We start from the raw sequence: 27,495 nt of genomic DNA on the forward strand, positions 1-27,495 counted from the left end.
GTGCTTACTTCTAACAGCAGGGAGCCAGGGCTGCCCCACTGGACTTTTAGTGGCCTAACATCTCCCAGTTTGGCTTCAATAGCCTCCAAGAGAAAAAGCCCAGTTTTGGGACACTCCCAGTGAAACCAGACTGGTAGATGACCCTAATGCTTTTCTATTTGATCCATTTTTCACTCCCCATGCCCTTCAGGCTCTCACAGCCATTACCTTGCCTCCCTTACCATAGTAGCTGTGCCGTTGACAATCTGTGAGGAATGTATTGGCAGACCATACCAGGGAGGTAGGCAGCTACTGTTACCCCATTCATGGACAAAGAAACGTGCTCCAGGGCAGAGGGCTTGCAGCGCCCCTGGCTGCCCCCTGCTAGCCTTCCTCTCACTGGCTCAGAGGTCAGGCATGCCTGGGGCAGCACGACCATGCCCCACTGCCTGGTATCTGCAGCCCAAGGACTGCCTCCACGTCAGGGCCCAGACGCCCCGCAGACTGGCCCCCCACACTGGGGCAGGCTGCCCGGGCGGGAAGGGATTGCTGAGGAGGGGCGGAGCTAGCGCGGCCCTCGGGGAGGAGGCCGCGCTGCACCTGAGGGGAGGCTGGCTCGGCCTGGGGCACACAGAGGCCCCGGCTCCGGGACAGCGAGTTGAGAACAGTTTCGATTTGGCGCGCGCAGCGCCAGACTCCGACTTGCGGACCGGCCGCGAGCGGCGGGTAACGGCGGCCAGCGCCTCGCTGTGGTGCTGGCTGAGGCGGTGACGGAGCAAACCAGGGCCAGGGGGCGCTGCGCCACGCCACGCCGCGCCTCAGCGGAGTCATCCCTCCTGAACTACGAGTCCCGCCATGCATTGGGTTCGTCTCGCGCCGCCCGAACGTGGGCAGCCGTGGGTCACGAGGCTGCAACCTCGTTTAAACCGACCAATGAGGGAGCTGGCTCGTTGACAGTTCTGCGTGTCGGTGGCCGCGAGGAATTCAAAAGTGCTGCCGCGGGCCGGTTCCCTTTTAAGGGGGCCGCCATTAGGGGGTTCCAGCGCGACCCGAGGGCTACACCTGGTGCAGCGCAGAGTGCGGGACGGTCTCGGGGGTGAGGGCGGCCAGGTGGCCTGTGCGGAGTCGGGGGCGCAGGGGAGGCCCTGGGTGGGGGGTGAAGGAGTGAATTTGGGCTGCGCGCGGGGGTCCCGGAGCGGAGGGGGGCGCAGGGGCTTGGCAGCCGAGTGGATGGGGACCAGGCTATTGCAGAGCAGGCTGGGAGCTAGCAGAGGGTGCAGGCGGTTCCCAACGTTTTCCAGATGGGGACCCATTTTGACGATTCAGGAAGACTTGGTGTCCCAAGGCAATGCAAAAACGGGGGGAGGAAAGGGGGCAGAGCCATCTCGGGAGACACTTGGCGACCCTTTTGGAAAGTAATGGTGACCCATATTTGGGTCCCGACCCAGAGGTTGGGAAACCCTAGCCGCATACACAGCTGCCAAGTCCCCACGTGCCTGGGCCCATCCCAGCGGAATCGTTATGAAACGAATAATCTCTCTCCTGCAGCCTCATGCCCTTGGCAAAGATTTGTAGCAGGCTCCCCTAGCCAGTGTTTAAATTCTACAGAGCTGGGGGCCGGTGGGCTTCTAACTTTGCTTAACTGAGAGGTATGTTTGCTACTTCCATCCACGAACTAACTCATGGAGGACACGTATCTTCTATAAAAGGGACCCCATTTAATCTTTACTGTGGTGAGGCTCACCTGGTTTAGCTGTTACTAAGGCACGTGTTTCTAAAAAATATGTAGTGTTAAGGCCCAATGGTCCTGAATACAACAACTGCCTAGGTAGTCCATGGAAGCTACTCTCCCCTAATAGGGTGACTATATTTCCCAAAAGGAAAATGAGACCCAGTTAGGGCTGGCCCAAGCTGCTTGCCTGAGATTGGGCTTGGTAGCCTACTCTTCTCGTCTCTTCTCCCCCCTCCCATGCCCCAGTTGCTTGGTGCTAGGCCTGGGCTGCTGCTTCTCCCCTCCCTCCCATGTTCCTCTGCACCCTACTTTTTTTTTTATTACAAAATTGGGCATTTGTCCTGTTTTGCCAACTGATCAAGGTGACAAATGCTCACATCAAGCTGACTGGTACGGGGCTTATAAAAGAGAATTTCCTGACCAAAATGAGACATACAGTCACCCTAACTTAGATTGAATGAATAGTTTAAAACTTGCATTTCTGTACCAGAGATCAAAGTACTTAGTGGTGAAGGAACAGAATTTGGACACGGTATGTGAAGCAAGCAGAAATTTTTATCCTACAGCGGTAACACTGAAGACCTCTAATCTCTGAGCTGGGTGTGGAGCTTTGTTTTACAAAGCTCACACCAGTATATTTGTGAGTTCTGCAATTTCATCTGATTTGATGAGAAGGGAGACTTTAGATTTGTAAAATTTATTAACCTCGCAGTCATGTGGAGGACTCTGGGTGATGTTAACTGATCCAACTCTCTATAGTTATGGATATCAAAGTTTGCACTTTTTTGAACAGCACCTATATTTGGGTCCCTATGATATTTTGCAGGTTCTATGGAAGAATTAAAAGACATATCAGTAGGCTGGTCAAGTAACATGGCTGAAGAAAAACTGGATGTTTCCAAGAACAGTGGTAGGTTGAAAATCATTGTTTAATTATCTTGTAATTTTCAGCAAGTACATAACTTGGATTCTCTGGACCACAGTGATGTATATATTTTTTTTTAGGTGCCTAAAAGTGCCACCACTCAAATCTTGACTATCTCTTCCAAATGTTTGACACCCACCCTGCCACCTGAAGACTGCAACCCTAATCTTAGATCTGGTTGACCAGCTACAAAACTGACACCCTTTACCAGGAATTATCTTTTTGCCTGGGATTCACTCTATCCCTGCCTTACCCTCTTTTCCTTTTCTTCCATATTCCAGTTAGAGCTAGGAATGTTAAATTTCGATTAATCAGTTAATTGAGTAGTGGATGGAATTTCCATGGACTACTTGATTAGTCAATAGTGGGGAGTGGGGTTACTCGTTATCCCCGATGCGTCTCTGCCTTTGAAATGTAGCAAGAGTCACCCATGCGAACCTGATGCAGTCCCCATTCCCGCCAGGTCCGAACTGCTGTGACTCTGTCTTCACATTTCAAATAATTTTGGGACCGGGTTCCCTGCTGCACTTCTGCCTCCCCTGTCGATTTCCCCCCACCCCAAGTACTGTGGAGATGGTGCTAGGGGGAACCGGCTTTTAAGCAGCCCCCCCAGCACTGGCTCCTGCTCCCCTTCTCCCCCCTCTCCCCATTGCAAGAGAGGGGGGATGTGAGTAGTTGATTCGATTACCTAATAAGCCTATGCTTATTGGGTAGTCGAGTCAACTATTTGACTACTCTTTTACATCCATAGTTAAAACTCCTTTCTAACATCAGGTAGGGATGTTAAAGACTGATCAACTAGTCAATTCCCTCCTCCCCCGCCCCCTCCTTGCTGCCTCTGTCAGATAGAGGCAGCAAAGGGGGGGGAGGCAGAGAGAGGGTACTTGAAAGCGGTAGCACTGCCCCTTTGAAATGCCGCCTCGGTGTTTGAAAGCAGCAGAGCCCCACAGTAAGCTTGGGCTAAGCTGTGGCACTGAACACGTGGAGCCCGGGGTCAGTTGGGATCAGCTGGGGAGTCTCCAGGCTCCAGTGCGGCATTTCCGCGGAACCTGCTGTGAGCTGGGGAGTCCCCAGGTGATCCCGGGTTCTGCTGAAATGCCATGCAGAGCCTGGGATCAGATGGGGGACTCCCCTGCTTTGCGTGGCATTTCAAAGCAGCAGCACAGCATAGAGCCCACGGTCAGCAGGGGACTTTGGAGTCTCCCGCTAACCTCAGGCTCCATGCTGCACTGCCCTTTGGAATGCCCAAGAGCGCTGGCTGGGAACTCTTGTGCATTTCAAATCTGGCACTCAAGTGCAGCCCGAAGTCAGCCTGGGCTGCATGTGGAGTTCCACATTCCTCCTTGGAAATGTACAAGAGCCCCAGTGTACATTTCAAAGGAGGAATGCGGAACTAGTGCCTATCCATTAGTCAAGTAGTTTATGGAAATTCCATCAACTAGTCAATTAACTGCTAGCTAACATTCTTAATTCCAGGTAGGCCTTCTTCATTTTAACCTAACTGCTATTGTCTGATTTGTTTTGTAACTTAAAACAAGTCCTCTTACCCTCTTCTTGGTGGGAGGGTGGAGGTCTGCTTTCCTAGCTGCTGTTTCATTTCTTTTCATGTTCTTTGTTTTTTAAACATTTGAGAGGCGGGTTACATTTCACCCTTTTATTTTTCTTCCAACTCTGACCCATTCCAATCTTGTGCTTTCCCATTTCACCAAAACTGTTCTAATTAAAATAGCATTCTCACTTTTCTGAATCTTTCTGCTCTCTTTAAACACAATTAAACAGCCTATCTTCAGCTGCAAACGTATAACATTTAGTCGCTTATTTTAATTGTTTCAGTTGAGTGCATTGCACAATTAATGGGTGATAAAGAAGCCACCTTTAATCTGAATATTTTCTGACCATCAATTAGATATCTGTTCCATTCAGTGTTAAAAGTATTTCTGGTCGCTTTCCCAAAGGATTCTCAGTAACAATTTTGCATTGTACAACCTTTGCCTGATTTTTAAATGTTTCTCTCTGTTGCTGTATGACTTCCCCAAAACAGAAACTTTCTACTGACACAAGAACACTGGCTAAACATACAGTCTTGTCAAATGCGAACTAAAGCTAAGATATTTTTCTAATCTTTCAATTTTAATCATGTTCAGTGTTTCTTGAAACAGATATGTTCAGAAAGGTGTATGGTTATTGATCCGATGAAATAATTTGAATTATTATCACAGTTAATTTTAAAGGCTGTGAACTTAATTAAGATCAGGTAAGTTTAAAATAAAATTAGAAGTAACTTAAGTTTAAGGCCAATGCCAATTGGCAGTGTTAGAAACATACTGCAGTGCAAATTGTGTATATCCTTGTAACTAAGAGTCACAATTAATTGTTATATTTTTTTCAGACTTTCCCCTTCTAAGTGATGAAAAATTTGATTTTGACCTTTCACTGTCTCCTGTAAGGTAAGCTAAGTATTTAAGAACAGGTACATATTTGAAGTGCAAAGGATTTTACAACATCTTGATTGACTTGTCTGTCTTATAGTGGAAATGAAGATGAAGTATTTGTTGGACCTCTTGGGCACAAAGAAAAATGTGTTGCTGTCAGTATTGAAGCAACTAAAAATGCTGAAGAAAGGATCTCTCAAACTCCTGTTAAGCTTATGTGGAGTCCTCTTACTGGAGAGAAATTTGTGGAAATTTTTAAAGAAGCTCACTTGTTAGCACTGCAGCTAGAAAGTGGCAACAAAAATGAACAGAACAAAGTCACTCAATCAGAAGGATCAAAACCCAAGGTTATAGAAAAATTTGTGCAAGAATCCAAGTCAAAATTAAAAATCTTTCAAAAAGGAAACCTACAGAAAAGCCCGAGGTCTCTTAAAAGGGAGACATACTGTGTGTCAGAGAGCCCAATTTGTCAACTGCCACCTTCATTTCAGAAACGTTCAGATTTACCTGTGACACCAGTTGGCAAAATACGTGCCCTTCAGGCTCCTCCAAACACATCTAGTCCTCTTAAAATCCATAAATCTCCTAAAATACCTATTTCACCTCTAACCCAAGAACAGCAAACTGATGGAAAAAATAGAAAGACAATAAGCAAATTGCACACCAAGGCCTCATCTGCTCTTGGAAAAAGCAATCAGCTGACAGTAGAAAAGGTAAAGAATTTTATTCTACACCACTTATTACTCAGTTAAATAAATGGTTGACTTAAGTTAATACATCTCTTCATTGTTTGAGATAACCTCAAATAGAAAAATGATTATATGCAGGGCTTGACAAACCACAGTGAAATCCACTTGCCAGCCCCACTCTGCACATGCATGCACCGCTGGTAAACGGGGCAATCGGCTGAAATCTCCATAAATGGATTTGTCGAGCCCTGATTATATGCAAAGAGCTGGCAAATGCACAAGTTAAACTGAAGGTGTATTTTAACTTGTAATATCACTGCGAGGAAGCAGTAATTATTATAGTGGCTAGAACTGCAAAAAGGAGGTGGGTTTGTTTGTTTGTTTGTTTGTTTGTTTGTTTGTTTGTTTGTTTGTTTGTTTGTTTGTTTTTAAGCAAATTGACATTTTTACTCTTCTTAATGCTCAATGTTCCTGATTCCTGTATTTAACACATTGTCATCCTTCTGGTAAAATATTTGCTGTCTTGGTGATTTACATACCAACAAGCTCTTTACTCATATTAAACTATCTTCAGGATTGACAGTAATAGGCATAGCTCTGTAAATATGGCAGTAATAATACCTTCTAGTCTTCATACACCTCCTATTTAGAACAGGATTAGCCAAATGCATAAGTTTGAGCAGACCCAGTACAACTGCTCAGATAGGTTAGGGGAAGCAGTAACTGTGTCAATCATCTGCCATGTGCATATGTCCTGTACAGGATGGTTTTTCTCTCCTATCCAACTAGCAAGATACTTCCTCCTCCTCAGTAGTGCACACAGAAGGAAGATGTTGGCTCCTTATACTTGAGAAGGAGGGTGAGGAACTTCTGCCATACGAAAGGGAGCAGGAGAGCTTCTGTTGTATACCCCTTGTTTCCCTTGTCTTCTATCCCATAGCTTTGATATTTTTGCTGACCATGTGACCTCAGATGCTATTTGGAATATACACATCAGCTGTGCAATTTAAAACTTTTAATGTCTAACAGTTTGATGATTTTTTTTTTTTTTTTTTTTTGCCTGATTGGTTCTTTCTTCTTTGGGCTATTAGAAAGAAGAGTTTGTGTGCCTGCCTTACATTATGCCCACATCCGTAGGCATAATGTGCAATTGTTTTAAAATAGGTAACAGGCACTGCAGTGCCTGGGGATGAGCATTGGCTGAAAGAATCCCATAGAGCAGGGATGGGGAACCTAAAGCCTGGGGGCCAGATGTGGTCCCTGCCTTGCCTGGATCTGTCCTGCAAGGATTAGGACTTCCCCTCCAGCTCCCCTGCCATACCTCTGCAGAGCTGGAGCACACAAAATCTACTAGCCTGGGCCCCCTAAAACTCTAGTGTCTGAGGAGGATATAGGGAGTATCTTTCTCAGTCGGGGGCCACATCAGTGAGGGTTTTGTTTTGGGTTTTTTTCGTTTGTTTGTTTGGGTTTTTTTGCTTTGCACTTGTATGCGGCCCCCCGACTTATTCTTCTGTGGGTCAGTCGGTCCCAAAACAAATAAGGTTCCCCACCCTTGCTATAGAGACTATAGGTGACCCCTGCACTTACAACCTAATTGGTTCTTGGAGAACCCTTGTAAATCAAGCCGTCATAAGTTGAACCCTTATTTCCCATAGGCACAATGTTATAAATGGCACTTCTATTCCTGGAAACCCATTTCATACCTTAAAAATACAGTAGTTTGTAACAGCCAGCCATAGCTCCCAGCCCTGCCTGCTGTGATGCTCATGAGGCCACGCGGTGGGAGAAGCAGCCGCCCGCTTTGCCTTCTGGGAGCTATAGACCCCAGGCTTGAGAGGCCACTCTAGGATGGAGTAGGGCAGTTGCTAGGGACAGGCTGTGCAAGTGTCCCAGGCCCGCAGCAGCGCTAATCAGGGCAAGGCCCTGGCCTGGCGGGGTACCAGTTCAAACGCCGCCCGCTGCTGGCCGGCACTGATACTGACGCATGGAGTCTGTGTTATATGCCATCGTAAATGTGGGGGATCGTTAGTCAGGCGGTTACCTGTAATTTGTTGCAAAGAAATTGTCTTATGTTGATTTATCTCACTTAATTGATTTCAGTAAGCAGGAACATAAGTCTGCTGGGTTTAATGACTTTAAAGTCCAATAGAGTTTAAATACATTGAACTTAGAATTTTTATATCTAATCACATACTTGGTAGGTTCAGTCTGCTTTTCTGTTGATTGGTATAAAATATGGATTATTGAATAAATCAGCTTATGCAAAATCTTTACAGCTACTGAAATTGTAATTGCTTTCAAGTAATTTTTTTAAAAAATTGAATCTAATAGCCAAAACCTGTGAAACACTTAAACAGTATGGGGTCATCTGAAGATCTGCTTTCTGACAAATCCAGTGTTGCTTCAGATGTATGTGACTCATCATTCAGTGGCAGCGCCTCATTACAAGACAAGCAAACTCTTCCTTCTCAAACCAAGGTAATAGCGAGTATTAATATGATTGCGGAGGGAAAATATTCTTAGAGTACTGGTGATTTTTACATACATAAAAACAGAGAAGGCAAACCCCAGCTTTTTCACTTAGATGTAATGTCATAGTTGTGTCTTATAATGAATTTAAGATAAAATTTCTTTCTACAGTTGTAATTCTTCAATGGCTAAATTATACATCAATGCTTTTCTAATATTTGTAACAGATAAAAATAGCTAGATAATGTGTTAGCATGAAATATAGAATGTATTATTAACGGGCAAGGAAATGCAGATAATAGACCTCATAGGAGGCTTGTGAATTTTCATAGTTCCCTATTGTGCTACTTGGAAAGATCGTCATTTTTCTAGCATGCAAGCAGAATAGCAGTGACAGAAGCAAAATTTATAGGAACCATAGTACTACAAAGCACTCATGTTTACCAGAAATTTCTTTATATTTTTTTATATATAATAAAATTCTGTCTCAATTTTGCTAAAACTTGTACAACACTGCAAGCCACTTAATATTGTCTATGCAGTTCACTGTGCCCCTCTCCCCTTTCATCAGAGGTGCCTGATCTCTTGGTAGTGGATACTCTTAAATGAAATACTGACCACTTTCACCAGATCTATCACTAATGGAACAGTCTTAGTTATAACTATCAAACTTTCCTGATCTCTTCTCCTAAGAAAAGAATTGTAATAACATGGGATATTGGGTGAGGTGCAAAGAAAAGATGCATAGCACCTAAAAAATTAATGGGATAGTACACCGAAGTTAATCTTTATTTATTTCTTTATACTTAAAGAATTAATCTTGAGCTGGTCAGGAGGTGAGAGGCTAAAAATCAAAGACCTATCCCAATTCTATATAGGAACTTAGGTGCCATTTTTTTTATAGCAGTGTGCTTTTTACTTGTAAGTATATTAAAACGAGATTATAGAACTTTTCTCTGGGATAAATGAACACAAGGACTTGTAATGCATAATGATATAAAAATCTAGCAAATGAAAATGTTTGCTTAATGTCTTTTAGATAGATTAAATTAATTTAATCTTCTTCTTTATTCACAGTTTGGGTTGAGAATGACACAGTTAAAACCTCCTAGTACTGCTAATGGTCCTCTAAGAAAGAACACCTCATCTTCATCATCATCATCATCAATTTCCAGCATGAACTCCAGTTTGAATTCAAGTTTGTCCATCTCTCCCATAGGGGGAAATGGTAATGGTTAGCGCATCTCTGCTAATCTAATGCAGTTTTTTTGACCTGCAGGTTCCAGAACATGTTTAGTTCTTTCTCTATTTCTTGCCATTTCAGAGCAATAGGCAGTCATTGGGATGAAGTGTTGTAGCTGTATTGTTCCCAGGATATGAAAGGCAAGTTAGGTGAGGTAATATTACCTTCCTAGACAATGAAAGATATCTTTCATTGTCCAGGAAAGTACATGCAGCTCTGTGTACCTTCTGCCAACAAAAGTTCGTCCAGTAAAAGATATTATCTGAACCACCTTATCTCTTTGGGGTTGACAGGAGAATAAAACTTCATGTACACTAACTAAATCAAGTTCTTGACTTCTAGCACCTGAAATAAACCAAACTTCAGAATCAATGAGGCCAGTATCTAGGGATGTCAATGTGTAGTCGACTACACAATTAACCAATAAGTTTAGGCTTATTGGTTAATTTTATTGACTACACCCAATCCCCCCGCCCTCCAGGTGCTCCTGTATCAGGCAGCCGGGGGAGGGGAGAGAGTTGGCTTTTAAGCCGCCTCCCCATGAACACTGGATTCGTGGAACCGCCTGCTCATCACCACCACCAACTACATGCTGCTGCTGCCTCTGATAGAGAACGTAAGAATGGCCATACTGGGTCAGACCAAAGGTCCATCCTGCCCAGTACCCAGTCTGCTGACAGTGGCCAATGCCAGATGTTCCAGAGGGAGTGAATGGAACAGGTAATAATCAAGCGATCTCTCTTCTGCCATCCATCTCCACCCTCTGACAAACAGAGGCTAGGGACACCATTTCTTACCCATATAGCCATTAATGGACTTACTCTCCATGAATTTATCTAGTTCTCTTTTAAACCGTGTTATAGTCATAGCCTTCACAACCTCCTCAGGCAAAGAGTTCCACAGATTGACTATGTGCTGTGTGAAGAAGAACTTCCTTTTATTCGTTTTAAACCAGCTGCTCATTAGTTTCATTTGCTGGCCCCTAGTTCTTATATTATGGGAACAAGTCAATAACTTTTCCTTATTCACTTTCTCCACACCACTCATGATTTTATATACCTCTCATATCCCCCTTGAGACTCCTTATCCAAGCTGAAAAGTCCCAGTCTCTTTAATTTCTCCTCACATGGGACCCGTTCCAAACCCCTAATCCCTTTTGTTGCCGTTCTCTGAACCTTTTCTAATGCTAGTATATCTCTTTTGAGATGAGGAGACCACATCTATACGCAGTATTCAAGATGTGGGCGTACCATGGATTTATATAAGAGCAATAAGATATTCTCCATCTTATTCTCTATCCCTTTTTTAATTATTCCAAACATCCTGTTTGCTTTTTTGACTGCTGCCACATGCTGCATGGACGTCTTCAGAGACGTCTTCATGATGACTCCAAGATCTCTTTCCTGATTAGTTGTAGCTAAATTAGCCCCCATCTATTATATGTATAGTTGGGATTATTTTTTTCCAATGTGCATTATTTTACATTTATCCACATTAAATTTCATTTGTCATTTTGTTGCCCAATCACTTAGTTTGTGGGATCTTTTTGAAGTTCTTCAGTCTGCTTTGGTCTTGAGCAAAAGCTTGAGCAGTTTAGTATTATCTGCAAACTTTGCCACCTCACTGTTTACCCTTTTCTCCAATTCATTTATGAATAAGGTGAATAGGATTGGTCCTAAGACTGACTCTTGGAACACCACTAGTTACCCCTCTCCATTCTGAAAATTTACCATTTATTCCTACCCTTTAACTAGTTACAAGACAGGAATCAGTCTATGAAAGGATCTTCCCTCTTATCCCATGACAACTTAATTTACATAAGAGCCTTTGGTGAGGGACCTTGTCAAAGGCTTTCTGGAAATCTTAAGTACATTATATCTACTGGATCCCCAGAGAGGCAGCAATGCAGATGGTGAGGGAGGCAGGCGGAGCTGGTGCACGTGGGAAGCCAGCTTTCAAACCAGCTCCCTGTGTATATTGGCTTTCACATGAGCCTTCCTTCCTCCTTCCCCCAGCGTGCTGCTGCCTCACAGGCAGGCGGGAGCCAATATATGTGGGGAAGCGGCTTTTAAGCCAGCCCTCTCTGCGTGCTAGCTCCATGGAGCTGTCTGTGTGCTCTCTTCCCCGCTCCCACCACCACCTGTGCAGTAGCATATGGAGCTTCTGTTGGCAGTAGGCCCAGGTTCACCAGGGACAGAGGCTGCTCCATGGGATGCCAGTGCAGCTTCCCTTGTGGATCAGTTCCCACCTGACACTCTGTGCTGATACCTCTGAGACAGAAGCAACGGTGTGGGGAGGGCAGGGGACTCCACAGCGGTGGGTCCAGGAGCGCACGCATTGGCTACCAGCCTGCCTTCGGGGACTATCTAATAATCGTGTAACTGCTAAAATTTGCTAAAATTTAATCAGTTAATCGCTATCTAACATCCTTACCAATATTTACAAATTAGGATCTGATACAATTAATGTCATCCATAATGGTTCTTTTCTAGTTAGAATTATCTTTAGCCACAAGAACTTCTAAAGGCCACAGTGTAACATCTGATATAGAGAACCAGTGTTATGATGTAGAGAATAAAGGGGAGGTGGAAAAGTCTGTTACTCAAGCCCTGACTTTTTTTCTACAAAGACCATCACAGTAAATTTTTAATTATGGCAAACTAAAACAATAATATCACAATGGTTGTGGTTAACACAAAAAAAGATTCAGAGGGGAAGCCCTGTTGGTCTGTAACAAGAACAACTTAAAAAAACCCAAGTAGTCTAGTAGCACTTACCATCTACGTGTTTTGTTAATCTTTATCATGTATCATGAGCTTTCGTGGGCAAAACCCACTTCAGATGACTGGAGTATAATAAGTTCAGATCCAAGAATAAATAAATGGGGAGGGGAGGGGGAAGAGAAGGAAAAAGGGGACGGGAGGAAAGAAAAGAGAGACAGTAAGTAGATAGTTCAAATAGTTACCAAAAAAAAGACTCATACTATTTGTCAAAGCTTTCAGGACTTACTAGACACAACAATGGAATACAATCTCTTACAGTTTCTTGAGCCATTATAAAGCAATACTAAAGCACAAATCTTATACAGCCTCTCCCCAAGTTACGAACCAACACTTGGTCCATAACTCGGAAGTGTTCGTAACTCGGATCCCATAGAGTTACATGGCGACTGCACTGTTCATAAGCACGGATCGCCATTCATAACTCGGATCCGCATTTACAACCGCTTTGGTCGTAAGTGCGGATGGTCATAAGTGGAAGTGGTCGTAACTCAGGGAGCGGCTGTAATATTATTTAATTATTGGCAAACTTGCCTGGCATATCTCGGGCTTTATTTGCATGTTCCCATCCGGCTGCCATTTTTAAATTCCCCTTTGTCTGAATGAACTGCCCGCAGCTACACGCAGCAGTTTAAAGTTAATCTGAACTAAATCTTTAGTTCAGATTAACTGTTACTCCATGAATTAATGAGCTGGTATAGACATACCCTTAGGTGATAAGGTGCTATAGGACTCCTTGTCGCTTTTGCAGATTTATACTAACACGGCTACTTTTTTGATACTTAATTGACTTTCATATGCTGTTGCATCTTTTTTTAGTAATCCAAGAACATAATAAAATGCAGTGTACATTTAGAGGGCAATTATTTTAGAATTTGTGTTTGTATTTTATATGATTTGTTTTTTGTTTTAAGGATCAGAGAGGAGGGATATTTTTTTTTTTAAATAAAACTGAAAGAGTAAGACCTGCTACTAATTTCTTGTGAATTAAGAGATTTCATGAAGTAAGGAGAGAGATGCACCTGGAAGAGATTAAAATATTTGGGCAGCATTATTTGGGAAACATTTGTGCTTGGCTCATGCAGCTCAACATACTTGGAAAGTCTTTGAGAAAAGGGAAGTGGGAAGGGGAGGGAGATGGTAATGTTCAAAGAAAATGTTAAGTAACACATGTCCTAGAAATATTTAATGTGAATGACTAATCAAAAAACTAAGATTTTTAAGTGAATAAATAGCCTGTTAAAACTTGTTTCTTAACTTTTACACTTTTTTAAAAAATACTGTTAATTAGATTAGGTAAGAAGACTTCATTGACTGTCACTTAAGATATGTATTTCAGGTAGCCGGGCCTACTACATTGAAAATACAAGCTATGCTTAAATATAACTATAAAGAACGAATATTTAAGTGCTTCTCAAAATGCCTTGCTCTTTCATTTGACCTGGAAGCTGATATTCTGAATGGCTGTGTCTACATTGGCACCCTTTTCCGGAAAAGGGATGCTAATGAGAGAAGTCGGAATTGCAAATGCTGTGGGGGATTTAAATATCCCACGCGGCATTTGCATGAACATGGATGCCGCTTTTTTCCGGCTCGGGGCTTTGCCGGAGAAAAGCGCCAGTCTAGATGGGATCTTTCGGAAAATAAAGCCTCTTTCGGAAGATCCCTTATTCCTGATTTTAGGAGGAATAAGGGATCTTCCGGAAAAGGCTTTATTTTCCGAAAGATCCCATCTAGACTGGCGCTTTTCTCCGGCAAAGCCCCGAGCCAGAAAAAAGTGGCAGCCATGTTCATGCAAATGCCGACTTGTCTCATTAGCATCCCTTTTCTGGAACAGGGTGCCAATGTAGACACAGCCAATCATGTCAAGACTAGTCTGAAGCATCAAAGACAGCCATTTTGTAGACTTTTTCCGACAGCTTTTGTTCAAGGATTTCAAAACTAGTGGCTAAACTATTTTAAAACCTTTAAATTGTAACAGCTGCAAAGTTCAGGTGCTTGAACACTTACCACAAATCATTGCATAATGTTTTCATATCTTCAACTGTTCTTGAGTAAATTTAGACTTTTGTAATTTGTTAAATGTACCTTGTAACCAATTGTGGGGGAAACAATTGCTGAACTTCTGGTTAACTGTGCTTTCTATTTTTCAGCCAAATCAAGTGTCTCTTCAAAAATTTCTGTGATCAACTCCAAACTCTCTAGCACACAAAGACTGGCTATGGTTAGACCGATCAGAATATCATCTGCGCAGGCTGTCCATTCTGATGTATCCTACAAGCAAACAAGATTAGTTAGCACTCCCAAAATCTCTACTGCTGGGAATTTAGCTAAACCTTCAGCTTCTATGACAGGATCCCAAAATCAAGCCAGTGGAATTCAGAGACTGAGCTCCGTTCCTAATCTGCAGAAGATACCTCAGCAGAACAAAGATGGAAGTGCAGCTAAAGGAAACACGTGCCCAAAAGGCAAGACTAAAGTTATACTCACACCTACAAATCAGGTTAAGGTCCCTAAGAGATGTGGAGGTAAGCACACATTTTGGAAGGCTGTTTTTTGTTAACTTGGCTTTTGATTTTGACATTACTTTGAACACTCCTCGTGCTATGTGCTAACTCAGAGCGAGATATATATATTTATTGTTCTAAAGCTGTTGGGATGGAATTATCATGTGACTTGTAGGTGTTTGTTGAAAACTAGAGTAATATAGTGTTTGGTTGTGTATTTTTGTTGTTCGTTTGTTTGTTTGTTTTGTTTTAACAAGGTAGTAACGTAGAATAATATTTTCTCTTCCCTTAGGTTCATCATCAGAAAATATAGCATCAAAAGTAGTGGAGCCAATCAGATTACTGTCTTGTGGTACATTTGGAAGGTAATGTTGTAATGTATTGGGTCACTTGCATGTTTTTTTAAGTATATCTACCTTTTGAGAATGTTGTATTAAGCAACTATGTAACCTAAACTTTGAAAGTGCAGGTCTAATTACTTCAAACTACATTGGAAAGTTTTTTTTTTGTAGTCCTCTGGTGACTTCCTGTTTTCCACAAGCAAAAATGTTAAAATTTGCCCTGGGATATGAAGTCAGTTTGGTTCTCCTAGGATTAGGTAACGTAAATGTCTAACTGGAATTAATTAACTATTCTGATGTGTGAGGGAATAGAATCAGCTCTCACATAGCAATGATATTTCTGCAGAGCTAATGTGAGGTATGGGGGACTCTCTTTTCCCCCCTCCCCCCCTCATTTGACTGAAGGGTGGTGTGTGGTCTTTTTGTATTTGGTGAAGTCAGCTTTGAATATAACCAGGAAGCAAATCTGAGGAATGTTTTCACATAATACTTATTCACAGTAGAATTTTGGTGTGTTAGCTATCAGGTATTTATGTAAATGTGTAACCGCTGGAAATGTTAGTGGTTACAGACTTACATGCGGGGGGGGGGGGGGGGGGGGACACCGTACACGCAGGAAGTAGATTTTAAACCAGCTCCCAGCTGAGCATCAGCTCCCTCCTGCCACCTCCCTCTGCTGCTGCCTCTATGGGAGGCAGCTCTGCTGGAGCAGGCTTCACACATGTATCCGCTCTCGCCTCCTCCCCTGCCCATCCCACTGCCTCTGATCAGGCTTATAGATTTAACCAATAAGCCTGGGCTTATTGGTAAATCATGTAATCGGCTACACGTTTGACATCCCTAGTAGAAGTGCTTTTCAAGTTTGTTAGATTATTTCCTCTTCTGTCTCAAATTAATATGAAATTTTCACAAGTGAAGATTTAACGGTAGGGAACCTCTTTTTGGTTGGGGGCCACTGACCCACAGAAAAATCAGTCGGGGGCTGCTTGCAAGTAAGGGGGGGGGAGGGGACACCAAACCAAACCCTTGTTGATTTGGCCTCCAACTGAGAAGCAGAAAGACACTCCACACATTTCCCCCACATACCAGAGCCTAAGGGGCCCTAGCCTAGTAGACTTTCTGTGCTCCAGCCCTAAGGGGAGACAGTGGGGGGGCGGGCTAGAGTGCCAGCACGAACACCCTAATGCTGGGTGGGGGAAGAGTCCTGATTCTCTGGGGCTAGATCCAGGGAAGCCCAGGTCTGGGGTCTTAGGTTCCCCACCCCTGGTTTAAAAGAGCTGTTAACTGAACTCTAATTGTGATGTGACCAGCTCCAGCATAAAACATCAATCCACTCTTAGGCTACGTCTACACTGGCCCCTTTTCCGGAAGGGGCATGCTAATTTCACCTATCGTAGTAGGGAAATCCGCGGGGGATTTAAATATCCCCCGCGGCATTTAAATAAAAATGTCCGCCGCTTTTTTCCGGCTTTTAAAAAAGCCGGAAAAGAGCGTCTACACTGGCCCCGATCCTCCGGAAAAAGCGCCCTTTTCCGGAGGCTCTTATTCCTACTTTGAAGTAGGAATAAGAGCCTCCGGAAAAGGGTGCTTTTTCCGGAGGATCGGGGCCAGTGTAGACGCTCTTTTCCGGCTTTTTTAAAAGCCGGAAAAAAGCAGCGGACACTTTTATTTAAATGCCGCGGGGGATATTTAAATCCCCCGCGGATTTCCCTACTACGATAGGTGAAATTAACATGCCCCTTCCGGAAAAGGGGCCAGTGTAGACGAGCCCTTAAGGTTTAGTTATGCTAACACTTTCATATCTCTTTTTGTATTTTTAAGCCTGCCTTCTGTTTTGTTGTTTCTGTTTGAGTAGTATTCAGAGTGAAATTGTAACAAGTTTCTAGAAGCTTTCAGTTAAATTTATATTGCTTGTTTTCCTTTAGTGGTGTGGCTGTTTGCACTCCTGTCAGACCTTCTGAAGATGGGGCCTCGCAGAACTCTTGTCTTAGTTCCAGGTCCATTTTAACTACTCCAGCCAGTATAAAACGTTCTGCTCTGCCAACACCCGCTAGTCGTCGTATCTCAGGAATTCCAGCAATGACCCCTAAAACTGTGCCAAGATCTGTTTCCTCTCCACATTTTAAGTCTGTACATCAAGTCTCCAGTATGTCCTCCAAAAAGACTTTTGCAGCTGGGTAAGATGCCACAGGTGTAACATGGTCCTATTGAAGTCTATTAAAATTCCTTTGACATCAGTGGGAAGAATTTTGTCCCAGATGTTTAGACAAGTGACACTATACACTCACATATAAGTGATTTCATGTATTGTTGAATAGAAGCATGACAGTTAACTATATTATTTTCCTGTTTATACTTGTTGGTCCTTTCCAACTTAATTCTCTAAGAGTGCGTCTAGACTATATTCCTCTTTCGAGAGAGGAATGCAAATGAGTGAAATGGAAAATGCAAATGAAGCACTGATTTACAAATCTCATGCTTCATTTGAATAATCTCTTCTAATCACTTTTTCAGAAGAGAATTTTTTTTTGGGGGGGGGAAGCAGTTTAGACAGGGCTCTTTTGGGGGAGAAAAAACAAACAAACCTGTTTTGAAAGAAACCTTATTCCTAAAAAAATAATGAGGTTTAGAGTTCTTTCAAAAAGGGTAGGGGGGGGTTCCCCCGAAAGAATCCATCTAGGCTGCTTTTTAAAAAAAAATTCTGAAAAATATCTCTTCCGAAAAAGCGATCAAAGAGATTATGCAAATGAAGCACAAGATTTGTAAATCCGCACTTCATTTGCATTTTCGATTTCCCTCATTACTTTCCTCTTTCGAAAGAGGAATGAAAGTTTAGATGCACCCTAACATAGTTTGGTTTGCCTGAATCCTTAAAACAGAGGATAACGTTGGACTCTTGCAAAAATAGCAAAGATAAACACTTCTTAATCCATCATTTGACCACATCTTCAAACTACCTATGAATCAGCTTGAACTATGTACATCACAGAACTTGTATCTGAGGAATTCTGCTGCTTTCAGCAAACTTACTGGATGCACAGTGACTTCAGAAGTAACTTTGTTCCAACCCGATGATACTTCCAGCTATGTGAAAGATAATGCAGGATCTAAACATGACAGTATTTTCTAGATAAGGAAAACCAGCAGTCAGTTAAGTGGTCTAGTCATGCCATAGTTGAGACAATTCCATGCGGAATCTGGGTAGCACCATCACATTTCTTTATCTGCTTACAGAGGATGCTTTCTCTTCCATAAGTCAACTCAATAACTTTTTACAAGGTCCAAATATATTCTCACAGTTTAAACTAGTGTATTTATAGCAGCCTTGTAGTGCTGGTTCTTCAGTAAAACTTAACTAGCCTTATATTTCAAATAAAACCTTTGTCTTCCAGCATAAACCAAACATCATCATGCCTGATGTATGTCCCTCAGACATTCAGTTACTTCCTCAAAGTACACGTCCAAAATGCTCTTTCTTCCCTTTCCCTTTTCCAACTCCACTGTCATCCCACTTGCAGCTTTGGATTCCCAATCTATCCCTGTATATTTTTCCTTTTACCAGGTATTGAACTGAATTATTTCAGTGGCATGCAGTAGTGGCACCTCTCTGATACAGCAGTCTCTGGATAAGCTTCCAGAAACTTAAGCTAAGATTTTCAAGAAGGTATCCTAAAAATATCCACCAAATATGGATTGCCCATTTTGCTTTTACACTGTAGACAACTTGTCCACTTAAATTGTAATTCAGCAGAGCAGGGGACAATGTCTTTAACATCCTTACCCCACAGAACATAAAGACTAGTCGATAGGCACTGCAGCATTCCACCTCATGGAGGAATGAGGAACTCTGTGTACAGCCCGGGGCCAGCGGGAAGTCCCACTGACTGAGCAGCATGCAGGTGCCTTCTTTGAAATGCACAAGAGTCCCCAGTGGAGGCTCTTGTGCATTTCAAAGCCATGGAGCCCGGGATCAGTGGGGGACTCCCCAGCTGATCCTGGGCTTCTCTGGCATTTTCCAGGGAGCCCAGGGTCAGCTGGGGAGTTGTGTCCCCCCGTCCCCCGCATTGATCCCTGGCTCCATGGCTTTGAAATGCATAAGAGCCCCCACTGGAGATTCTTGTGCATTTCAAAGAAGGCACTCACATGCAGCTGGAGTCAGAGGGACTTCCCCCAATGGGGGCTGTTGTACATTTCAAAGAAGGAATGCGGAATGCCTATTGACTAGTCAATTAACTACATTTTAACATCCTTACTGTGGGGTGCATAGTGTGCTTTTGAATGAATAAATAAGACTTTACTATTAGACTGAGGTGCTCACAAAATGAGGAATAATAAAGTTATCAGATTGCACTTTAGCTTTGTAGAGCAGCTAAATAACATGAACCTTACTTTGTCGATTCTTTATTAGTAATGCTTAATTAACACCTCTTAAATACTTCACTTTCCTCCAGTTTTAAACAGGCTAGAGACCTCAAGACAGAAGTATCCTCATTTGAAGATGACTTGTCTCCTCTACCTGTGATACCTCTTACACTTGACTTTTCACCAGAAAAGACTACAGAAATAGCAGAGAATGCAATACAAGAGACTGAAGTGCAAAAGCAGCCAGCTGAAGGAGCACAAGCTAATGAGGTAGGTACACTGAATCCATGAAAATGTGACCTATCTACTAACTAAAAAGTGCTCAAATTTTGAACCAAACCAGATTAGGTGTACGTGCACCCTCTAGAGTTAGCTTACACCATTAACCACCATTTCTTCATTGCAATAAATGTTCCTTGAAATTAGTTTTCCATGTCAAATTTAAATTTTCACTCTTACCTGTACTGGGAAGCCCTTGTGTACTTATGGATCCAGTCATGAAACACTATCACATGAAGTAATTCCAGTCCCAATTACAAAATATACAGGATGAAACTCTCTTAACTGGGATTCCATGGTCGGATTCCTGCTGGGCCGGCAGGGCAGTGAGCTGCCCGCAGCAAGCTGATGGTGGGGCCACCGAGGCACGTGGCAGTTGAGCTGCCAGCGGAGTTGAGAGACCCAGCGCAAGGCTGCCTGGCGGGGCTGGGAGCTTTGGTAGGTTGGTGGGGCAGGGAGCTACAGCGCATGGCACTGCCCAACTCGTCCTGGAGCCATGCTGCCCAATGGGGTTGGTTTGCAGGGCAGTGTGGCCAGCAGGTTGCAATGAGCTGGTCAGGAGGCCAGTGGGGCTGATGGCAAGGGTCCAGAAATGACCTCCTCTGGTCCAGCAAAATTCCTTAGCTGTGATCAGTCAGGTCTTGAGGGTGTTGAACCAGGCAGGTCCAACCTGTATCTGTTTTTGTGCAGTATTGAATGTCTGGAAGTAACTGAGAAGAAGTCTAAACCAGGGTTGGACAATAATTTTTTACCAGGGGCCACTTTGGAAATTTTTGAAGTGGTTTCGTGCTGCCCCAGAAGGGGCGGGCCAGGACACTTCGTTGCTTCCCAACCCACAGACCCTGACTGGTCTCCTCATACTCTGCCCCTGTCCTGCAAGGAGCATGCGATGTTTAAAAGCACCACACCCCTTGCAGGGCAGGAGGAGACTTTGTGTGCTCCAACCCCAATCCAGGCCAATCAGGGCTTGGAGTCAGCGGGAGTGCAGTCTCTGTGGGCCGGATCACTTGGCAGGCTGAATCCAGCCCATGAAGGCTCTTTTGTCCACCTCTGGTCTAAACTCATATTTGCTGGAATAGCAATTTGTTTGCAGATGTAAGGCATATACTAGACTAACTACTGTTCACCTGTAGCTATTTTCTCTGGTATCCTATTTACAGAATGCTGAAGGCTTGCTGTGGGCTTTGTGTTAGTGCATGTAAATAATAGATAATCAAAATCAAATTGGATATAGTTATGAATAAAGCTAGTTATCTTGTTGAGCTATTTCATTGTCAAAATGTCAGTTAAAACTGAATTGAAAAACTGAAATATGAAACTTGAGAATATTTTTCAAATATGATTTTATTGCCTACATAATACTTAATCACCTCTGCTCAACACACTAATCCTACTTCACTCACCAGACCATGCTGCCTTACCTTTAGGATAGTCGATATATAACCATCATTCTTCTGTTAGTAGGTTGTTTTTTGTGGCTTTTTCCCTGTAAGTCAATAACTGGCTTACCTACATTATTCTGAAGGAAGCACAATAAACAGAGAAAAATAAACTTTTTATTTCTAGGTCGTCTTGGTTGATGTTGGAATAGTTGAAACTCCCATTGCTTCTTTGGAATGTGAAAGCATACCTCTTATTGACCTTTCTAATACTCCGGAAGTGAATAAAGCTATTCCACTAAAACCTATTGTGGTAGGACAGGTAAGGTATCTCAAACGTATCTAAATTGTTTGTTTGCTTTCCACAAATGCATAACGTTGTTTTTAAAAATTATTTGTATGAATTTGTATGTAGAGTCGTTACAGGAGAGACATGAATATTGTATATTAATTATTCGTGGCACTAGTACTTTATATTTAATACGACACCTTTTGCTAAACTGAATCCAATTTATGGAGTAAGCTAGGATATCTGTTGTTGTCATCTCTTATACTAGAGATTGCAAGGGAAGTGAGTGGTTTTTTGTAAAACAGCTACGAATGAGCCTCAGTTAATGATTGCAAATACCTTAATTACTTAGCCCTGCATGATCCACTTTTTCTGTGTTGTTTTTGAAAGCCAAAAATACTTCCTGCATCAGTTACGATTGTAGGAACACGGCGCTGTGCAGACTCACTAAAGTTCTTTTAATAGCAGTGGTATCTCATGATTGCTTTTTTTTTTTTTTTTTTTTTTTTAAGTACATATTGTGAGGGCATGCAAGGGTGGATAGAATCATCCTATGGATGCAGCCAGTCAGGAAGTCACATTCAGAACTTTTATCTTCTCATAGAAATACCAAGTGCTATTGCCAGCCACCCTGGAATTACATTGTAGGGCAACACTAGCAAGCTCCCATTCCAGGGGCCCCTTGGCTACGTCTAGACTGGCATGATTTTCCACAAATGCTTTTAATGGAAAAGTTTTCTGTTAAAAGCATTTGTGGAAAAGAGCATCTAGATTGGCATGGACGCTTTTCCGCAAAAGCACTTTGTGCAGAAAAGCATCCGTGCCAATCTAGACGCGCTTTTCCACAAAAAAGCCCCGATCACCATTTTTGCAATCGGGGCTTTTTTGCACAAAACAAATCTGAGCTGTCTACGCTGGCCCTTTGGGCAAAAGTCCTTTTGCGCAAAACGGGAGCAGCATAGTATTTCTGCAAGAAGCACTGATTTCAGACAGTAGGAAGTCAGTGTTCTTGCGGAAATTCAAGCGGCCAGTGTAGACAGCTGGCAAGTTTTTCCGCAAAAGCAACTGCTTTTGCGGAAAAACTTGCCAGTCTATACGCAGCCCTTGTGTATCTGATATTGTGCAGCCCTGCCCGGACAATACAAGCTCATATAGTCTGTCATTTAATAGATGATATTCACAAATCTTTTTCTCAATCTAAACATGTTGGTTTAGATAAAACAATAAATTTTTTATTAATTGCATAATGAATGAAGCATAAAAATTAATCTCAGAGAAATAAAGGGTAAAATGTGACTAATACGTAACTTAACAAGTGAATTCAAAGGTAGCCAAGATCACTCCAGACTACTGATGCTTTCTTTGATTTCCAAGTGTTGTTGATGCTGTGAATAAAGATGAAGGGGGAGAGAGATCTTTTGGGAAGGGAGAGGCGTTCCCCATTTTTACATCTCATTTGAGAATGATCTCCAGCTGGGGTCCAGGAGACTGAAAGTTTGAGAGATGTGAACTTCCAACTATTTCTTTGCCAAAATGTAAATTTCTTGCTCACATCCTTTTTCTTGACAAAAATGGGCCCTTAACCAGATGTTAAGTCTGTTTTTATTTTGTTGCCAGCTAGCTGAGGCATCAGTTTTGTCTGTTATCTTTGAGGAACCAATTTGGGCCTGCTTTTCGAAACTTGAAGTGTGTCTCAATAATTCTATACAAAGTTGGCACACATTTTACAAGGAAAATAATGATCAGCACATTATGGATTTTGAAATACCTAACTAGCCATGCTGTGTACAAAATTAATTATAGTTTTAATAAAAAGTGACCATTGGGGGACACTATTACTGGGAAACGGGATAATAGTAGCAGGGAAGGGGGGTGGATAGAACCTATATCTCTCTCTGACAACTCCCAACAGTCAGCAAAAGTGAGGGGTGATCTACTATTCTGGCTTTTGTGAATCCCTTTCTTAAGACACACCTCTAAAAATATGAATACCTAACTCTCTGGCTTTGAATCCCAGTAATTATTTTTAAAAAAATCCTAAAGCCTCAGTCCTCATGTGATTTTTTTTTTTTTTTTTTTTTTTTTGCATAAATTCTTGGTGGTGGTCTCTAGTTTTGTTGCTACAACTGAGGTAAAGTGTGGATGGGTGGGTGGGTGTGTAAATAAAAACTTTTGGGAGCTAATTCAAATCTGATAGACGAGCATTCCCTGATTCTTTTTTTTTAAATTCAAGGTCTTTCGGGGTTGGAGAGTAGGTCTCCTTTTATATAGCACCACGGGCTCTGATTGGTGCATCTAGGTGCTGCTGAAGTAACTTTTACAGTTGGGTGAAGACTCTTAATTGAACACCTAAGTGTGGTGTAAATTAAGGATGTAAAAGACTAGTCGACTATCCGATTAGCATTTGCTTATCAGATAGTATTTTGACTAGTCAATAGTAGCGCTGCCACTTTGAAACCCCCAGGCAGCTTTTCAAAGGGGCAGCTGCTGCACAGCTCATCCATGGATCAGCTGTGTGGCGATTGCCCCTTTGAAATGCCGCGTCTGAGGCGATTCAAAGGGACAGCTGTGGAGCTTGGGGTCAGCTGGGGACTCCCCAGATGACCCTGGGTTCCTAGTGGCATGCAATGTGGCATGGAGCCTGGGGTCAGCAAGGGACTCTAAGTCCCCCGCTGACCTTGGGCTCCATGACTTTGAAATGCACAAGAGCCTCCGCTGGGAACTGTCGTGTATTTCAAAGTAGATACCAATGTGCAGCCCAGACACATTTCAAAAGAGGAATGGGGAAGTGCCTATCGACTAGTCAACAGAAATTCCATCATCTAGTCAATTAACTGGATTTTAACATTCTTAGTGTAAATATTTCTCTTCAAACACCTGCACTAACATTAGGGTAACTAGCTGCAATTATCCATGACCCTGCTAGTCCCATGTGTGGAGCAACAATCTGACCAAGATACTAGTTAAATATTATGTCATTTCATTCTGTCTTTCAGCTAATAGATTTGAGTTCTCCTCTAATCACGCTGAGTCCTGAAGTGAACAAAGAGAATCTGGATTCCCCTCTGCTGAAGTTCTAAACTAACTCAGAGTTGAACCAAAAATGTATCACAGTACTAGCATCTGCAATCTTGATTTGATGCATTAGCTGTCTTAATAGTACTGCATGGAGAGAATGTCCTGCAATGGAATCACATTCAGTAGTAAATTAAAGGAACTTGTGTTGACAAAAGGAACTAGAATAATCTGTTCAGTGAATCCAAATTGGGAATATTTGATTAATGGAACTGTCTTCGCATTATTGAAGATCTGTGTAGTTTTTTTTAAAGTTTTGTATGTCTTCTTTAGTAAATTATTTTGTCTAATCATACATAACATTAACCTTTTTCAAAGGGTTTGCTAGTAAATAAAATGATCTAAAGTACTAAAATTAAACAGAAAATTACAGTTATTGTGGTAGTTGTCTTTATATCTAATATAATGGTCTGTATATATTTGAAGCCATAACAAGTCTGGAAATAAAATGTGTTTGGGCCAACATGTGTTATATGCTAACTGTGCCATGGAATACTTCAGGAGTCTAAAATAACTACATTCAGTAAAAGCAACTGGCCATAAAGATTCATTAACATTATTCTAATTATCTGTCTAAGATGGTAGTGCCAGAACTTTGCACAATGCATGTAAATTGAGGGACCTGCATTGAAGGCTTTTTCTGTAACAAGTTTAGAAAATGGAAAGAGTGAAGTCTGGTATGCCATATCTTATGTGGAGGCCCTAGGAGTGGACTGACAGCTTTTTTTAACCCTTCCATTAACAGAGCTGTGCTTTGTTATCGAAGGTAGCAACTAGGGATGTAAGTGACTAGTCAAGTTACTACTTGATTAGTTGCTTAGCCCCTGTTGCCTCTATCAGAGGCAGAAGGGAGGGGGGAGCAGGAGCAGCTGGGGGAGGCAAAGCAGGGGAGTGGGTATGAGTCAGGACTCAGCTGTCCTGGGTGATTCTTGAAGCATTTAAAGGGCAGAGCCGCTGAGGGATTAGCTCCTGGGGAGCTAGTGGCATGACTCCTGGTCAGAGGTCCTACAGGGTTCTCAGGCAGCTGCCCTGCCCCTGCACAGGATCCAGAGGCCATGTGCATTGGTGACAAAGAACCTGAGGGGAGAGAGGAGAATGGTACTTCGGTTCTTCAAACAGGCAACTACCACTAGTCAGAAAAGTACTGATGGAATTGTGCTGGGGGCAGGAACAGTGCATGAAACAGGATTCCCTGGGTTCCCAGCTGATAGAAACGTTTGGCAGCTACTTTCCTGAGCGGTGGCAGTGGGAGCATGGGGCAAGCAGAGAGTCTGTGGCTGCAGGCTGAATCCAGCCCCTGGGCTGTATTTTCCCCCAGCCTATATAAGCTATAAAAGCAAAAGTTGAAGAATAGCCACCTTCCTCATCCCTCTTCAGAGTCCCTGCTCATGAGCTGTAGTCACTCCTCACTCTAGGAGTGATAGAACAGATTCCTCAGAAACTTTGGGACATGGGTTTTTCTTCCATTACTTCCTTATTCCTTCACCAGAAGTTTGCACTCTATCCTGGATCTTCAAGACCTCAATTCCTTCATAAAGGTAGGATGCCAGATGGTCTCCTTAGCTTCCATCATTTCCTTCCCTGGATCCAGGGCCCTGGTACATTGCCCTCATACTGAAAGCTGTGTATTTTCACACATCCATTAGTCAAGTCCACTTTGGAATACAAGGGTCAAGCATTACCTTTCTCAGCAGCCTCCCAAGTATTCAAGAAATGCAGAGCAATGGTGACAGGCTTCCTACACGAGCATCAGGTGCAGATGTTCCTGTACCTTGCCAAATGGCTTACAAAGGCCAAGTCATGAGTGCAGTTAAAGGAGCAAGAGAAAGGTAGTCAGCCTTTGATGCCCTGGGAATGCAGGTGTGCTGCCTGTCCCTGACTCTACCATAAACAGAAACCAGACAGTAAATGGGCTAGCTGATGACCAGGGGCCTCCCGTCACCCTGATGGCTAGTACCAGTAATTGACACGCCTGCACTGTCCCAGGAGAGGAATCTTCACCCATCACATACCAGAGGTGCCCATTGTCTGTATTTTCCCAGGTGTAAATTATGCTTTGCACCCTTCGTGGGAAACTCGGCATTCAAAGCCATTTTTCCTAATTGGCCACTTGAGACCAGGAAGAAGCCTACATGACCCAAGGGGTATAAAGAGGGGTTTAGTAGCCCACCCCATTTGAGCTCCAATCATCTACACCTGCTGGCAGGTATTGATTGTCTCCCGAGGTCTGTGGGACGCCCAACCTCGCCCTACTTCTTCCCAAGGGATTGAGAGAAAGACGCTGGCCATGCCAAGTCTGGAACGCAGGGGTGAGAATTATACCTGCTATGTGTCTATTTTGCATGCATTTAATAAGAACTCAGAGAACCAAAAGGGTTTCATGGTACCTGTAAGTGACTTCTTAGTGTAATTTCTGTCCTGTCCTTTGTAGTGGCTGTGTTATCTGTAACACAGCAGTAGCATTTAACAACTAAGTTAACCCTGTAACAATAAAATAGTAACTGTTTAAGCTTTAACCTGACTCCTTCAGTTGCTGTAACAGAACCAAGCACAATTTAAAAGAACTTCAGCTGGTCAGAAGGGACAGGTATAGGAAGAGCTTGGGCGTTTTGGATTGTGTCACTCCCAGGTGACAGATCCGTTGGGGCATCTCTCAGCCTCCCCAAGCTGCCTGCTGTGAAGGGATTTCTGTATCCTAGCAGCTAAAATCTGAGATGTAATAAGCTCTTCCTATAAACTCGGGGCACCTGAGAGCCTGTTGGCTGCCCTCTGCGACGGGACCCAGGTCCTAGCAGTAAAGTCACAGACATTAAACTCTTTTTCGGGGCGCCCTCCAGCCTTCTAGGCTGCCCACTGCAACGAGACTTTGCGTCTCAGCAATTGAAGACTTGGGTGTAACACACACGCACACACTGCCCTGACCCTCGGCTGATACCCTTCCAGGCCAGATTAGGGTAGGGATATGGCTGTGGCCCTATGGATGCTGTCATTACTCTCCCACTACCTGTCCTGCC

The 27,495-nt window shown here is 43.0% G+C and overlaps 1 protein-coding gene across 3 annotated transcripts; it reads left to right on the forward strand.

Annotated features, from left to right (window-relative positions):
- The first annotated feature begins 529 nt into the window (after nt 1-529).
- On the forward strand, nt 530-24,944 carry GTSE1 (G2 and S-phase expressed 1). 3 transcript variants are annotated; one of them, XM_075927669.1, is made up of 12 exons: nt 530-843; nt 2,538-2,621; nt 5,026-5,083; nt 5,166-5,781; nt 8,089-8,235; nt 9,304-9,460; nt 14,403-14,777; nt 15,049-15,121; nt 17,023-17,274; nt 19,549-19,729; nt 21,305-21,439; nt 24,403-24,944. In XM_075927669.1, exons 2-12 carry the CDS (start codon nt 2,543-2,545, stop codon nt 24,484-24,486), a joined length of 2,157 nt encoding a protein of 718 aa, XP_075783784.1. In that variant the 5' UTR covers nt 530-843; nt 2,538-2,542; the 3' UTR covers nt 24,487-24,944. The 3 variants fall into 3 exon arrangements, with proteins under 3 accessions (XP_075783784.1, XP_075783780.1, XP_006120474.2); XM_075927665.1 differs by lacking the exon at nt 530-843 and adding an exon at nt 872-1,075; XM_006120412.2 differs by lacking the exon at nt 530-843 and adding an exon at nt 873-1,075 and having other exon boundaries at nt 9,304-9,454.
- Nucleotides 24,945-27,495: the final 2,551 nt, after the last annotated feature.

The sequence above is a fragment of the Pelodiscus sinensis genome, chromosome 1, assembly GCF_049634645.1.
Source record: "Pelodiscus sinensis isolate JC-2024 chromosome 1, ASM4963464v1, whole genome shotgun sequence".
NCBI classification, from domain to species: domain Eukaryota; kingdom Metazoa; phylum Chordata; order Testudines; family Trionychidae; genus Pelodiscus; species Pelodiscus sinensis.

Bases quoted from the DNA above. Each gene is read 5' to 3' on its own strand.
- GTSE1 (XM_075927669.1), top strand. From the start codon at position 2,543: ATGGAAGAATTAAAAGACATATCAGTAGGCTGGTCAAGTAACATGGCT. The intron at 5,084-5,165 runs GTAAGCTAAGTA...TCTGTCTTATAG, and splicing joins CTTTCACTGTCTCCTGTAAG to TGGAAATGAAGATGAAGTAT. The intron at 9,461-14,402 runs GTTAGCGCATCT...TCTATTTTTCAG, and splicing joins CATAGGGGGAAATGGTAATG to CCAAATCAAGTGTCTCTTCA.